At 41.1% G+C, this 16,870-nt stretch overlaps 1 protein-coding gene across 2 annotated transcripts in view; it reads left to right on the forward strand.

Moving 5' to 3' along the window:
- Positions 1-16,870, forward strand: part of HDAC9 (histone deacetylase 9) — a 328,489-nt gene that overhangs the window by 309,491 nt on the left and 2,128 nt on the right. For both annotated transcript variants that reach the window (XM_075271432.1, XM_075271431.1), the window contains 4 exons: positions 236-358; positions 7,908-8,112; positions 9,919-10,133; positions 15,638-15,889. In XM_075271432.1, coding sequence (XP_075127533.1) covers positions 236-358; positions 7,908-8,112; positions 9,919-10,133; positions 15,638-15,889 — 795 coding nt within the window. The remainder of the gene's footprint in view (positions 1-235; positions 359-7,907; positions 8,113-9,918; positions 10,134-15,637; positions 15,890-16,870) is intronic.

The following is a 16,870-nucleotide window of genomic DNA, read 5'->3' on the forward strand; positions in this document are numbered from 1 at the left end:
TTAATAACCCCTTCCTTTTTCTTTTAAGTAAACCTTCTTGCATCTCATGTTTGCAAACCAAATGTATATGACATGTATCTACAGTATATCAGAAATGTTAGTGAAAGACACTTTGAGAACTTGGTTGTGTCCACAGCCAAATGTAGATTTTATTTTTCTTTGTGTGATCCACTTACATTTGGTCCAGTGATATTACATGAAATTAATGTGATGCTAAATATCTTTTATGTTATAGCATTTGACCTCACACCAACTTCTTCTACACCATGAGAAGTCAATGAATCTGCTAAGCCTATACACATCTCCTTCATTACCCAACATCACCTTGGGACTTCCTCCTGCTGCTCCTCCGCTCAATGTAAGTAGGGCTTTTCTTCCATTATCTGCTGCCACCATAACATTTACACAAGGTTACCCCTCTTTGTGAGGTATACATACAGTATATACTGCATGTCAGATTACAACATTATTATTCTAAAAGGGCAACTTTAAGGCTACTTCCAGGTATGCGTCAAGTTTCGGCACCTATGTTCATTAGGCTCTATACTGTCAGGTGAGTTGTCCTAGACAGTCTACTCCAGCCTAGGACTCCCCATCTAACACTAGGAAGTCCAATTAAAATATTGAGTTGAAACTAAAATCTGTAATTGCTCAGGAGCGGTGGGGGCTAGAGAAAAATATCCAGCTGCACCAAAATCGGTGAAGCAGCACCTATTGAAGGATGCAAAGCGTTGGTGGAGGCTGTCCAGTCCCAGAAGGATTTTTCATACTGATGACCTATTACCTGCATAACACGTCATTTGTAGGGGTCTGACACTGGGAGCCCACACAGATCAGCTGTTTTGACAGCCTTTGAGTACCTGAAGTTACAGTAGTTGAACAAGAGAGCGGCAGCTGCTCATATTCATGGAACCACCGCTATGGAGTGGAATGGTCTTCAGCACCACTTTTATTACAAGAAAATTCCTTTTGGGGATGGAAAATAAAAAAAATCATATTAAGGGTGCATTCACACGGAGGAAAATGGTGAGGAATTTGGTGTGTAATTTTCCACGCTGAAAAAAAGCCTTCCATTGATTTCACTGGGTTCTGCTAAAAAAAATTTCCACTAGACAAAAAAGCTAGCGGCACTCATTGAAATCAATGGGAGGCTTTTTTTCAGTGGTGTGGAAAATTACACACCAAATTCCTCACCATTTTCCTCCATGTGAATGGACCCTAAGGCTAAGGCCCCAGGGAGCGGAAAAGCTTCTTTTTTTCAGATTTTTTTTAGACAAACCCAGGAATGGCTACAGAAAGAATAGGATTTCCCCATTCTGCTAATCCACTGCTGGCTTAAAAAACCTGCATCTATTCTGCAATGTGTGGCCTTAGCCTAAATGTTCAGAATATGGCTGCAGCACATGATACTTCCTTGCTTCAACTGAACCTAAATTGCTGTAGCTCCCCCTAGAGTGCCATGGTGATCTAAGTTCAGTTCAGGTGAATGTACTGTAATAGTAATCCATGCAATTTCCATGGGGGTCCAGAAAAAAATAAGAAATCTACATCAGCATGGGCTGCGTGAACCTAAGCGAGACCTATCCTCAACTTTGGTCCTGCAAACAAGCGTTATTTCAACAAGGGCAAGAGAGCAAAGAGCACTGGACCTTGTATTGCGTATGACGGAGAGAGGGGTGTTGTGGCGGTGTGAAGAATCAGGATGGACGACCTTTATGCTCCCACTATAACAGGCAACAGTGTTGTGATGAAAAGTTCCATCTTGTAATCTAATATTCAGTATGTCGTGTAGTTTCTGCTTCTTTGGACTACACGCAGGACTTTTGCAGCCAGAAATCTTTCAATCACTTTCTAGTCCGTCCGCCAGTAATCTTTCAATCTTATTTTTTGTATTAGCCAAAGGCCTTTCAATCTTTTCTGTTACTGTTCAGTGTATACTTCTGCATTCCCTGTACAGCCTTAGTGCAAACCTATACATCAAGGCATGGCACTTATATCAATCCCTTTGCACCATGGACCGTAAATCTATATAAACTCTATAGAAAACAAACTGCACATTTAACCTTTCACTCTGGAAAGAAGGTCGGACAGTCTCGATATGTTAACAATTTGGGAATTTTTAACAACTGGTTAAAACCAAAGACATACAAAGTTTAACATTCTCCATCATCTTATATGCTGCTGCAAACAGTTGATGTCTGAAGGTCTATTTTTATATTAGAGAAAGTCTAAGGCTCCGTTCCCACGGAGTAACGCGACGCGCATTCAGACACGTATACACGTGTCAGAGTGTGATTGCTCAAAACAGATCCCATTCACTTCAATGTGTGCCGGCACACGCGCGCTACACAATGGGTTAAAAAGCCTCCCAATGATTTCAATGTAAGCCGGCACCCATTGAAGTGAATGGGATCTGTTTTGAGCGCTCACACTCTGACACGTGTATACGTGTCTGAATGCGCGGCGCGTTACTCCGTGGGAACGGAGCCTAAATGTTTGCATTCAGTAACCTCATGTATTAAAAGGATTTTCTGTACTTCTGAAAAAAACTTATTATAAAGGAAAAAGAGTACGCAGTTGTAGTGAAAAGTGGCTACATATCACCCAAAGGTATTACGCGCGTAATACAGTACATTGAAAGCAATAGGGAAAAAAAGCCTCCCATTGATTTCAATGGGGAGTGCACGTATGCCGGCTCCCATTCAAGTCAATGGGAGCTGCTTTTTACGTCCTCATTCTGAACGTGTTTTTACGATCAGAATGAGTGCTGCGTAACTCCGTGTGAAGGCTCCCTAAAGAAGCCTTTTTGGACAAACACTGTAGACCAGCAGCATCCCCAATAGAAACCTATATTATGTGACACATAAAATAACTACAATATAACGTCAAACCATTCCCAGAAATCACTAATGTTGCAAAAAGGTGACAAACACAGAATATGTGAAGAGTCTTGGAAAGTTCTGATATCTGTCTGTGACTCTTTTACGATAACACAATGTAAGCAAAAAAAAGGGTTTGTGTTGTTTTTGGTTGAGTGTTTTTGCTACAATTCAGTCCATTAGGAGAATGGACATATGCTTATATGTAAAAGAGGCCATAAGAGCTCTAAGTCAGAAGCGTCAGCTCTTCAGGGCCTAGTCATGTATAATACATTTATTGTAAGGAAGATGAAGAGCGGTAATGGATGAAGGGGACAGGTCAGGCCGGGCTGGTGGGAGGAAAACCACAGATCAGTAAGGAGAGGCGGCTGGACAGAGAATATATCACAGGCAGAACCGCACATCCAGCATTTAACCTTTCAATTGTCAACCCTGATAGATTTGAGGAAAAAACACAGATGTGTAATTCTGAGGCTGCAAAATACTCATTAAAATTCCTGTCCCACCGGACAACTGAAAAATGTGCGAACGCCTAAAAAGTAAGGGCACCGCAAATAATTCACTTGTAGGACACTGCGCAGTCTTGGTCATTTTAAAGAAAGCTAAAAGAGGTTTTTTTTTTAGCTTATTTGTTTATTTTGGAGTAAAAAATTTTCCATAGTCAATTTAATTGGAAATTTTTTAAAAAAATTTTGGAACATTTTTCCTGAATTGGAAAAACCCCATTGCAATACGAGAAGTATTTGTGACGTGTACATCATTTGTATGCTGACGTTACCTTTCACAGTAATGCCCCAAACAAAGCTTTTCATGTAGGATGTGGTCGTCAGCTTTGTGAAATATGGCCAGCACATCAAATAAAACATGTGGATTGTGTTTTACGTTCTCCTATTAATAGCGTCTGTGATATTAGTGGGGAAGACAGTGATGTTATTGGAGAGCAATAAACCGGACAGTGTCTTCCAGCCACAACTCTATAACATTCCATGGGATCAGTTCTAGGTCTTCACATGCTCAGTGATCTTTATGGGCTCAGCGTCCTGTTCTACTGAATGCAAATGGCTAAAAAAACATGAGGACTAGAGATGAGCGAACAGTAAAATGTTCGAGATTTGATATTTGTTTCGAGTAGCCCCTCAATATTCGACTACTCGAATCGAATATCGAACCCTATTATAGTCTATGGGGGGAAAATTGCTCATTTCAGGGGTAGGCAACGTTCGATCAAATTATACTTACCAAGTCCACGAGTGAGGGTCAGGTTGGATCTTCCGAGAAGTCTTCTCCGTGCAGCATCCCCGCGGCATCTTCCGGCTCTGAATTCACTCTGCTAGGCATCGGGCCTGGGCAGAGCCGACTGCGCATGCCCGCACTACAAGCCGACATGCGCAGTCGGCTCTGCCCAGGCCCGATGCCTGGCAGAGTGAATGAAGAGCCGGAAGACGCCGCGGGGAAGCTGCACGGAGAAGACTTCTAAAGGTAGGAGAAGAACCAGCGTTGATTGGCCGACTGTATAGAATTCGGCCAATCAATGCTGGTTCTGCATCGAACTTTTACATTCGAATAGCGAGTGGTACTCGATCTAGTACGAGTATTACGAATACCGTAGTATTCGATCGAATACCTACTCGATCGAGTACTACTCGCTCATCTCTAATGAGGACCCTTGAACTGAAGTATGAGCCGTATATACATATGAATGGTGCTCCTGTCCAAACAGTGGAGTGGTCTCTTCATTCTGCTGCTCATCCTGGATTCTATCTGTGATCGACTCAAATATTGAAATACTAGTTTTAGAAGGATATTCCATATATTGTTTTTATACTATACCTGAGGAAAGGATCAGAGTTATCTCGAAAGCTTGTAATCTGTCATCATTATTAGTTAGCCATTAAAAAAGGCATCACCTACTGAAGACTCTCAAGTTCTTCGTGTTTTATAGGACTGCACAGTGAAATGTGTTACACGGTGAAAGCAGTAATGCAACATTTTTGCAACATAAGATCGGTTTTTATTCCACGTGGATTTTCATTGACAAAATCCTCGCCATGGACCCTTAGAGCCACATATTTATTAATCTAAATAGCTCCTTTTAAAAATTCTTAAGCAATGTCTTCCTTATCTATACATTGGTCTTACTGTATATTCTTAGACACATATGTTAAATATCAATATGAAATACCTACATATCCCCTGTCCTCTTTTGCTAGTCACTGTCCACAGGCGTTGTGGGGCTTGCTCATGACATAGTCACATGACCCTACAACTACAAAGCTGTATGACGACAGGGAATATATGGGTGTATTATTTTATGCATTTCTGTATCTATAGTATCTATGTGTCGTCAAAAACAAGCAAACATAAAAAATCTATGGAGCATTTGTCTAATCTCCTCCATTCGGTATACAAACAGGGCTGTTATAACCAGAACCTAATCCAAAATCCGTCATAGTTCCCGCCATCTGCCAGAAGTATATCCTGCCAGTCCGAATAGCAGACTGGTAATGGAGTACTAAGCAAGCAATATAAAATGTTGTACATTTCCATACGTGAGGTTGTGCTAGAAATCCCAAACATGTAAAAGCCGGAGAGGTCAGCGGGGAGTGATACCACTGTATGGATGTTGTTCTCCCGTCCAAACTAAATAACTACTGTGGATTTATTATCACTTGCTCTGAAACCAGGTATAAGGGAGTGAAAGCAAGAAAATATCTGTCCTTCTTCATCCTTAAATTCCCGGTGACAGCAATTAATGGGTGATGAGATCCAGATCTGATTTACTCCTCAAACAAAATAAGTACCTTAAGCATATGGGTTTCCCGGATTCATAAGGCCCTATTCATAGAGCTGCTCACAGTCCCATTAAATAAATCAACTTTTATGTCTTAGTACATAACGGCAGGGTTTATTTTTTATATGGAATTATAGTGTTATGCTTGTAATTCCTTCCTCGGTTTATTTCTCATTTATAGTTCCATAGTATACAGTAGGGGGCATAAATATGGAAATAATATATTTTATAGGGACCCCAAACCAATTTGTTAAGTCATGTCTTTAGGGATTACTTGTTGTAATTTATTTATAGGGCACTGACATATTCCATAGCAAAGTACAGGGAAATTGTTCACTCCCATTGCTTACGTAGGGTATTATAATATTAAAGGGGTAGTCTCACCAAGTAAAGTTGGTCTTATGTGTAAGGGGCTGTGTTGACTCTTTGCCAACAGATGATGTCGAGGGAAGAAAGATCAAGCGTGTTGAATATCAGTGGCTGATCTTTCTGCTCTCGAGGGTGTTCTGCGGTGCGTTCACACTAGTCTGTTGTTCTCATCCATCATGGGATCAGAACAATGGACTTAAACACTGATAGAGTGACTGATGCACTAGAAGTTTTCTTCCGTCATGTTTGTTTACTTTTCTAAGGCAAGAGAAAGTCGTACATGCTGATTTTTTTTTTACTGAAGAGTAAACAAACATGGCGGAAGAAAACTCCTACCACTTTTTTTTATATTAGAGAGAATGCAGATGGAGGGGTCCCTGTTTGCATCAGTCAAACTAGCAACATTTAGATGGCAGCCAAAGAAGTGTTTAACGTACAATTATTGAAGGTGTATGAGCACCTTAAGACCTAAACGTAGGAACCTCCTTTACAATCCATAGTGGAGAGACACCAAGTAGCTGTGGATTCTTAACTGTTGTACCCAGCCTGTCCATTAACAGTATTTCTGGAAAGCTATAGAATAATTCCATATGTGAAATGAGTTACTATAGTGCAAACCCTGGTAAATTATATGTAAATTGCAGATAACATAAAGCAGGAGCATCACTATAGGGGATGCAGAAGTAGCCATTATAGGTAGGGGTTGTATTATTATAGTATACATTATGTTATACAGTATAATATTATATTATAGATTTTGCATTGGAGTTCAATTTATACCTACGACATAAAATATTTGTGCACTGGTTTTATTCATGTATAAAGAGTCTGTTAGGTCCAAAATGCCTCCCAAATCAATAATAGTGCCATGTAGAGGCCTTTAGTGGGCCACACATCAATGAAGCAATGCAGAAAAATAATAATAATAATAATAATAATAATAATAATAATAGTATTGCATATCCATAATAAATAATCTTTTTATGGATATGCAAATCAACCTGCCAGTGCATCAGGGGCGAGCCCGAGTTACCTGATTTTCCTACAGAGAACTATGATGAAGGTTACGGCTGAAAATGCGTTTCCATAGAAAGATGAAAATCTTATTACTGCTTCATTGCTTTGCGGCTATAAGGCTACGTTTCTGCCCCTATTAAATATCCCTACAAGGCACTCTTATTGGTATGAGAGACATTGTGAACCTGACAGAATCCATATCTGTAGATCTGTAGAAATCCACCCTTGGTACGTTGCTCTTTACTGTTGACACAAGGCACAACGACTTCTCCATATGGGTTGTGCCAGCCATTACAGCTGAAGTCCTATTTACTTGCACTTCTTTAGTACGGCTGCTAGTGGGCCATAAACATAACAAGCCACTCCCCGGCCCTCCATTGATGTCCGGATATAGGGTCCGCAGGTGAGTGCTGCAACCTCTCCATAAATATGGCACGTCCCATCAGTCAGGTACTGCTTGTGAAGAGGTCACTGCTGAGGTCTGTTACCCTCGTACAAACGGGACATTACTGGTGACGGAACTGCCAGGGCTGGAAACAGAAACCTGCGGAGAGGTGATGTCTATGGCCCCACTAGCACTATTAAATAATGATCAAATGAAATGGACACGACCTTCAATAGAATCAGATTCATCTTTGCTCCATTCCTCATCTTCTTTGATGATGTCATCGGGCACCATTGATCACTGAAGACTCCTGTTAATTTCGCTCCACTGCTTTATTACTACAGATTTAGTGCATTGCCCGTCTCTGTAAGATACAACCACGTATTCATGACAGTGAATAGTAAGACGCCTGTCTCTTAACATGCATGTAATGGGATTAGAATAATTCTCTGATTTTCTGCTGCAGGCCTCATCTTCATTAAAAGACAAACAAAAGAACGAGCCTCAGGGGCCCAGACAGGGGGTATCGCTCCCCGGACAGTACGCAGGAGCCCTGCCGGTGTCTTCAGCTCACACATCCCTGGAGGGCAAGGCCAACAGCAGCCACCAGGCCTTACTGCAACACTTACTGCTCAAAGAACAAATGCGGCAGCAGAAGCTTTTAGCCACAGGTAACAATGACAATCACATAACGTTAGCAGCAGCCAATGACCGATATAAAAGACGTTTCATCCCATATAAATATCTGCTCTTGGGAACTCTGCATCATTTTATTAGCGGGCGCTGAAATATGTCATAGCTTCACAAGAGATACGCCACTTATCTGAAGGATTATCATCTGAGCAGCTTTAGGTTTGTAGGGTTTTAGTGTTATCAGCAGTCAAATAGAGACTGGTATTCTGCTCAACAAGCGCATTGGCAAGGGGTACACACATTTCTCATTTAACACTTTATTCTCTATTAAGAGGGCTTTGGATCTGTATATAGGATTTATTACAGCTTTATATACTAGATAGATATAAAGTACATACATGTACATACCCTGAGAAATACAGACATATGAGTTCCTAGCGCACAGACCAGAATTATTAAAACATCTCACATTGTGGTGTTGAGCTATTGCAGAGCTTTAGGAACTTCTTCTGGCTGGACGACCCCATTAAAGAAGACCTTTCACCACTTCCATCGACTCAAACTCTTTCTGCAGCACAAATAGTTCATCCCTCTCTTCTGATTCTGGCACAATTGGAATCTTTTCTCTAGCCCCCACCATTCCTGAGCTATCATTGCTGTTAGTTTCAGCTCCCTACTGTCAGGTGGGCGGTTCCTGTCTTTCTGACGGGCCAGGACTGCCCACTGACAGTAGGGAGCTTAAAGGGATTCTACCATTAAAAAACTTTTTTTTCTAGGTAACACGTTGGAATAGCCTTTAGAAAGGCTATTCGTCTCCTACCTTTAGAAGTGCTCTCCGCCGCGCCTTTCGTTCAAAATACCGTTTTGTACCGGTATGCTAATTAGTTCTCTCGCAGCAATGGGGGGTCCCCATTGCTGCTCGAAAACCGACTCCAGCGCCGCCTCTGTCTTCTTCTGCATCCTCCCCTTCCTTCTTCGGCTGGACGTCGCACGCCTGCGCAATACGCTCTGTTCGGTGAACTTGCGGTGTCAGCACTATGGCCACGGGCATGCGCAGTACGTTTGGCGAAGTTCGCTGAACAGAGCGTACTGCGCAGGCGTCCAACGTCCAGCCGAAGAAGGAAGGGGAGGATGCAGAAGAAGACAGAGGCGGCGCTGGAGTCAGTTTTCTAGCAGCAGTGGAGACTCTCCCATCGCATCTCCTGCACTGGGGGATGCCCCCATCGCTGCGAGAGAACTAATTAGCATACCGGTACAAACCAGTCTTTCGAACGAACGGCGCGGCGGAGATCACTTCCAAAGGTAGGAGAAGAATAGCCTTTCTAAAGGGTATTCCGACGTGTTACCTAGAAAAAAAAGTTTTTTTAATGGTAGAATCCCTTTAATTGTGCTGAAACTAACAGCAATGATAGCTCAGGAATGGTGGGGGCTAGAGAAAAAAAATCACAAATATGCTGGAATCAGTGGGACAGCAGCTATTGAAGGATGTAAAGAGGTAGAAGTGTTGTAAGTGACAAAAGGTCCTAAATGCAACGCAGCCTTTACCGATAGAGTTTTTGATATATTGTAATCTTTGAACAAAACAAAGTCCAATTCCAAAATCCCAAATGCTCTAGTCATTTGTAGGGGGCCTCATAGACCCTGATGATGTCAGAAAATAGATAGAAGTAGAAATCTATTATTTGTGGATTTTCAGTGGAGTGAAGAAGGTAAAATCAGCTGCAGAAACTATACATAGCACGGCAATATATTCCCAGTCTGGCATCATACACTCGCTCAGTTTTAGCGCATCATAAACATCATGCTGCTGTCAGTGTGACTAAATCTATTCTCTGACTCCTCAGGTGGCGCTCAGATTCTCCAAACCTCTCTAGCATCAAAAGATAGAGTCTCGCCGGCTGGGAGGGTGGTTCACAAACTTCCTCGTCACAGACCCCTGCACAGGACGCAGTCAGCGCCCCTTCCTCAGAATACCCTGGCACAGCTTGTCATTCAGCAGCAGCATCAGCAATTCCTGGAAAAGCAGAAAAAGTATCAGCAGCAGATTCAGATGAACAAAGTGAGCAATGTCTATGTAATATAGAGGATGCATGTACTGGGATTACTGTACTAATATTATTGTGGTATTTATGCTGCTATTCAATCATTCACATCATATACCAATCGTTATACCTATGATAGATCAGAGAGCAGAGGTGGCCAAATAATATTGTCATGATATCACATCCAATAAGATGACCTAGCGCTTGTTGCAGTGTTTTTTGGTATCTTGATGTATATTTTTGTTTAACTGTATGTCTTACTAATATAAGTGCATGGAGCTGCAGTGCGACCCCCTGCGAAATAACTATTCTGGAACATCTATTTTTAGTTTATTGTGCTGTTCCTCAGTTATTCCTCCTGGAAATGTATAAATCAATTGACAACTGGGCGTTACTACTCCTCAGGGTTGTGTCTATAGACAATCAGACACTAACAGCATTGATTGGACCTTGTGAAAATGCATAGGGACATACCCCCAACCGGCCACACCCATTTGTTAATGACCTTTTCACTACAGCAAATATAGCCCCATAACATACGTAATGACTTGTGAAACAGGAAGAGGAGGATGGAGCAACACTGGGGATGAAGGCTGGTTGTGGTCATGTGACCCAAAATCCAATTTAAAGAAATGCAAGGTGGAACTAAGGTCAATTTCAGTCCATGGACAACCCCTTTAAATTTAAAGGTGCATTTATAGTATAGCAAACATATACCACTACTGTGTTGCTGTATATTTTTTTTATTGAATGGCTCAAAACATTATATAGTTGGAAATGGACAGATAGGAAAACATTACCTTTCAGACATTTGAGCGGTCACTGATAGACCATTACCAGATCAAGATTAACAGGGCAATACAAAAATCATCTTAAAGTTAAAGTATATCATAACTATGGTGGATTAAACAGGACCCACAACATCTATCACTTTGCACTAGACTACACTTGTCATAATATTATCCAGAATAAAAGAAGATATTATTGTAGAAATGTCTGTAACTACAATTCAGCTCCATTTAGTATCAAGCACATAGTTGAGTGTGTTGACCACTAGAGGGCGCCTGATCAGCCTGCATTGTGTCTTTGTGACTCTGAATACAATATAATATATTTTACATCTATAATGAAGTCTTCAGTTTATCATGTTTCCCATATAGTGAATGATGTCCAGTGAATTCCGTCTATTGTTTTAGGAATATATTTTAACTGTAGTTGTTCTGGTTTTCTAACCAGTTTGGGTCTAGAATGAAGCGAACAGGCGCTTACTAAATAAATAGGACTAGGATATATTTTGACAGTCAGATATTTCACCTGTGGGATCCACTCTATGTAAAACACCTTGAAATCTCTGCCTGCGATGCAAATGGTGACATTCCATCTGAGTGTGGGTGGAAATAGTCTGCCGGCTCTCTTAAATATTAATGTTTGGAAATGTGAGCCGCGCTTTTCTATTTGGAAGGCAGATTCCTGTCACATTGAATTCATTTCTGTGCAGGGAACTGCTGCTTTTTCTTGTAGAGCCCTGATCACACTTTTCTCAGACTTGATTTCTTCTGATATGTTACAGTGATTATTTTCTCTTGTATTACTTACGCACTGGCTATAACTTCAATAAAGGTGTACAGTTATATACAGTGTATAGAGGCAAACTGGGCGGCTGCTGTGGGTGCCATGGAAAGGGGGCTCCAGCACAGCCATGTGATTTTTCTTCTTTGAAAATGTAAACCTGTTTCGTGTGGACCTTGTCCATAGGCATCACAATGTGGAGGAGTAGAAAGCATTCTTCTCCATATAAGATGGTGGCGTGGACCATATTGAATGGGGTGTTCTGTTATCAGTGCCCACATTTATACTAACATTGTCCTAATTTACCATCCAGGAGTTGCAATAATGGACATCTGTACTAATTTTTTTAGGGTTTGAGGGATAAACTAAATTTTGAAGTTTTCATCCATTAAAGGGGCTTTCCAGGACTTGATCTCTGCTTAAGAGAGGTCATTAAGTGAACAGTTCAGCAGGAACCCTACACTTCACAGGACCTCTGACATCACACTTATTGGTCACATGGTCTGAACACAGCTCAGTCCCATTCAAGTGAATGAGCTGGACTGCGATACCAAGCACAACCTCTATACAACAGTAAAGCACTATGATTGGTTTGCAGTGAAGAATCCGAATGCTACAGTCTCTGCAACAACTGATCAGTAGGGGGATGGGGTGTCAGACCCCTAAAGATCTTCAATTGATGACTTATCTTAAGGGTAGTTCATCAAATAATAAGCCTGGAATACTCCTTTAAGGCTAAGACCCTACGTAAAGAGCTGCAGCCAAAAGACTGCTACGTTTTCATAGAAAGTCTGTTTTCGGTAGATACGACTATTATAGACATGCTGTGACAACTTTTGAAATCACAGCATTTCTACTGCCAGAATCCCATCCACATTGCAGGTACTGTAAAATGGTGGCATCTACATAACATGGGGCCCAGGCCTAAAGACATTATCCAGATGTCATAAGGAAGCCTTAAGGAGGTCCCCCATCTTACAAATCACTGAGGGACCCCACAATGTGGCCCTCAGTGATCGGACACATCCCCTGTCCAATGGATAGGAGAGAAGTGTGCATAACAGGACGACCCCTTTAAGTTAACAACTGATTTGCTGGGGTCCTAAAAATTGTATCCCCACTAATCTAAAATTGATAATAGAGAGGAGTCTTTGGGACACCTCAAGCACCAGTTCTCAGGTGCAACTCTGTACATTATATACTTTCCTTAAAAATGTGATTTATGTTACATGAGCCATTAGGAGGAACAGAGCGGTATTTTATCATAGGAAAAACAAACATAGTGATGTCGTAATACAGGAGGTATAATAGACACAGCATTGTCATAGTACAGAAATAATAAACACAGTGATGTCATAGTACAGAAATAATAACTACAGCACAATACAAATTAGTAATAAACACTGTGATGTCACTGTACAGGGATAATACACACTGTGATGTCACTGTACAGGGATAATACACACTGTGATGTCACTGTACAGGGATAATAAACACTGTGATGTCACTTTGCAGGGATAATAAACAAAATGATGTCACTGTACTGGGATAATAAACACAGTGATGTCACAGTACAGGGATAGTGAACCCACAATGATAAATCTGAAGGGTAATACATACAGTGATGTCATGGTGCAGGTATAATTCACAATAATGTCACAATGCAGGTTAAGTACATTCCTACGGGCAGGCTCTATACCAAGGTATGACCCCCTATAGTAATAATTATGCATTAGCTTCATATCATATCCAAAAGAGATTCAATGTTTAAATGTAACTGAGTACAATTGGTCTATAAAGCACAATGCATGTATCAGATCAGGGTAATTGTTGTGGTTTTGCTTTTTTTCCCCTTTTTCCTTGTTATCACAGCATCATCATTACAATCCACTCATTTTAGACGTCAAAAGAAAAACAAAGTTCTTCCACAAACCGCTCTGAAGTAGCGTCTGTTCTGCACTGTAATACTAACTTCAAAGCCTGCTATGTGAGAAGTGAGCAGATAACCCTTGGCATTGCTGTTTCCTATTAGGAGGGTTTTTTTGTTACAGGTTCCAGAGATGTTTGTTTTAACTCTTTCCCTGCATTTAAGGGGCTTATATTACCTCTGCATCTTGGCTCGAAATCATCACTCAAACTAAAGTATCTTTGTAATCTGTGTTATTCACAGTTGGAGTCTGGGTGAAGGTCTGGTGTACATAGTCTTGTCTGTGCACCTCACTATATGACCAAGCTATATCGGGGCTCAGCTGTATGAATGAGCAATGTGGAAACAAACAGCAGCCTTGCATACAGTGGTGGCCCAGACATCAAGTACATTACTATTTCACTTTTTAGTTTTCAGTCGTTCCCACTGTTTATATATTGCAGACAGTTCTTGCAGAACAAGTGGATTTGATATGTCTAAGGGTAAGGCCCCACTCTGCGGAAACACAGCCTTTTTTTGTTGCAGTATTTGTTGTGTTTTCTTGAGCCAAAGTTAGGACTAGATAGAGCAGAAGGTAGAAGTATCAGAGCTTCCGATATATTTCTCATTCCTTTTGTAGCCATTCTTGGCTTTGTCTCCAAAAAATGCAACAAAATAAACTGCATTTCTGCAAAGTGGGGCCTCAGCCTAAAATTATTATTATACTGCTCCTATATGGTACTTCACTCCCACTGCTAAAAATGGGTTTTACTTGTGATAATGTTATATTTATATATTGCCATTTTTTCAATTCCCAAATAATAATCTTTGAAGTATGAAGTTAAAGAGGTTCTTTTACCATCTCTATCAAATCAAGTTCTTATCATCTATATAATAGATGCCGTTCCACTGATTCCAGCACAGTTGGGATTTTTTCTCTAGCCCACAACGTTTACGAGCAACAAGTGCAGTTCGTTTTGGTGCCTGATGTGCTGTTTAAGTTCTGTAATGTCAGAAGGGCGGTGTCAGGCAGGGGGTGTGGTTCAGAGCTCCAGAGGCAGCCAGTGTCAGAGGCAGCCAGTGTCAGAGCTCAGAATCACACCCCTTGTCTGCTCCTGCCTGACACCGCCCACCTGACAGTACAGAGACTAAATAGCATATCAGGCACCAAAACTAACTAACAGCACTGATTGCTTGTGAAGGGTGGGAGCTACAGAAAAAATTCAAACTATGCAAGAATCAGTGGAGCACTGCCTATTACCAGGTGTTAAGAACTGGAATGAGTGAAGGCGGTAAAACGTCCCCCTTAAAGGGAGCCTATCACCTCCTCCAATCGTATTAAACTGACAGCACCATATTACAGAGTGCATTATAATGATAAATAATCTATTATTCATGCAACATTTGTAGATTTGGAAAAATACTATTATGAAGTTTTATGAAAATGAGGCAGTTGGTACATCAGGGGCATGCCCTCAGCTCCGTCTGTTTAAGTAGGATGTTTGGTCATAGCATTGGGAGGATCATCTCTTTCTGCAGGGGGTGATGCATACAGGAGATGGTAGGGATCTTATTGGTAAGAGCAGTGCTACCAGGGCTGAAGTCTCACCTAAGTGCAACAATTGGCTCATTTGCATAATACTTCAAAATTGTTTTTATCCAAATCTACAAAAGTAACATACATAACAAAAGCATATAGACTTACGGTATGATTCTCTGCTGGAGGTTCTTAATAATTTTCTGTAATAGCTATTTGATGATATATTGGCAACAGGCGTTAATTTATAAGGAGCTACCTTCCAATAAGTGGCGCTAGGAGCATGGTACGCATGGGCTAGTAAGTCCCTGTACTAACCACTCCCTAATGGCAGACATTACCCTTATTGGCTATACTGAAAGACGTTAAGAATTGTGCAGTTCTCCATATTGGACTCTGATCTTTTTGGTCAAAAACAGCTAACTTCCTAACCAGATCCACACGTATGCCCTGACACACGTCTACATGTTAGCTAAGCTGAACTTTTGAATCTTTTTTTTTTCTTCAAGATGCTTTCCAAATCTATTGAACAACTTCGCCAACCCGGAAGCCAACTGGAAGAATCTGAAGAAGAACATCACAGTGATTATACAATGCAAGAAGAAAGGATTTCATCCACGGGGAACATTAGAAGTCATAGCAGTACTGATCTGAGAACTGATCACCTAACGTCCGTGAAGGTCAAAGAGGAACCACCAGATAGTGATGATGACATCCAAAAACATCCGGAATCTGATCACAAATCAGCCTTTATACAACAGGTAACAGGCAAAGATTTTACCCCAAGAGTTCTTATTGAATCTCTGCTTTTAATTTATCATAACTTAAGAGACCTCACATTCATGGGTGAAACATGGTCCGTGTGTTGGCCAGAATTACCATCGTGAACAGTATGTCGGGAGAGGGATCAGAGCAATACACTTATCTATGCACCTAGGACTCCCAGTCTCCCGGCAACATATTGTTCTATACTATAATCAGTACAGGACAGTATGTCACTGGGAGGCAGGGAGTCCTAACACCATAGATATCTATAATGCAAGGAATCCCTCTCCCGGTACACCATTTAAGTTGGTAAATCTGACCAACACACGGACTGAGTTTCACCGATACAAAGATATGAGTTTCACCAGTAAAACTCAGTCATGTGAATGCAAGTCAAGGATATTATTACCGTATATACTCGAGTATAAGCCGACCCGAATATAAGCCGAGGCCCCTAATTTTACCACAAAAAACGGGGAAAACTTATTGACTCGAGTGTAAGCCTAGGGGGGAAATACACCAGCTACTGGAAAATTTCAAAAATTAAAAAGGATGGGAGTTTTTGGGTGCAGTAGTTGCTGGGGAATGGGAGGGGGTGTTTTGTTGTCTGTCTGCCCCTTCCCTGAGCTTGAGGACTGTTTTTTTTTTCCCCCACTTGGAATTCAGTCTGGCTGAATATAGGGGATCTGCAGTGCTCCTATTAACCCCTTCCCGACAGAACAAGAGCACTGCAGATCCCCTATATTCAGTAGACCGGGCACTTTCAGACACAGGGATACCTAATGTGTATGTGTTTCACAGTAAACTGTGCTGTTGCTGACTCGAGTATAAGCCGAGGGGGGCTTTTTCAGCACAAAACTGTTCTGAAAAATTCGGCTTATACTCAAGTATATACGGTATGTATTCAGGTATACAATATTTTGCTCAGTATTCACTCTTTCTATACAAATCACAACATGCCATTTGAGTATCTTTTA

Source organism: Leptodactylus fuscus, chromosome 4 (assembly GCF_031893055.1).
Source record: "Leptodactylus fuscus isolate aLepFus1 chromosome 4, aLepFus1.hap2, whole genome shotgun sequence".
NCBI classification, from domain to species: domain Eukaryota; kingdom Metazoa; phylum Chordata; class Amphibia; order Anura; family Leptodactylidae; genus Leptodactylus; species Leptodactylus fuscus.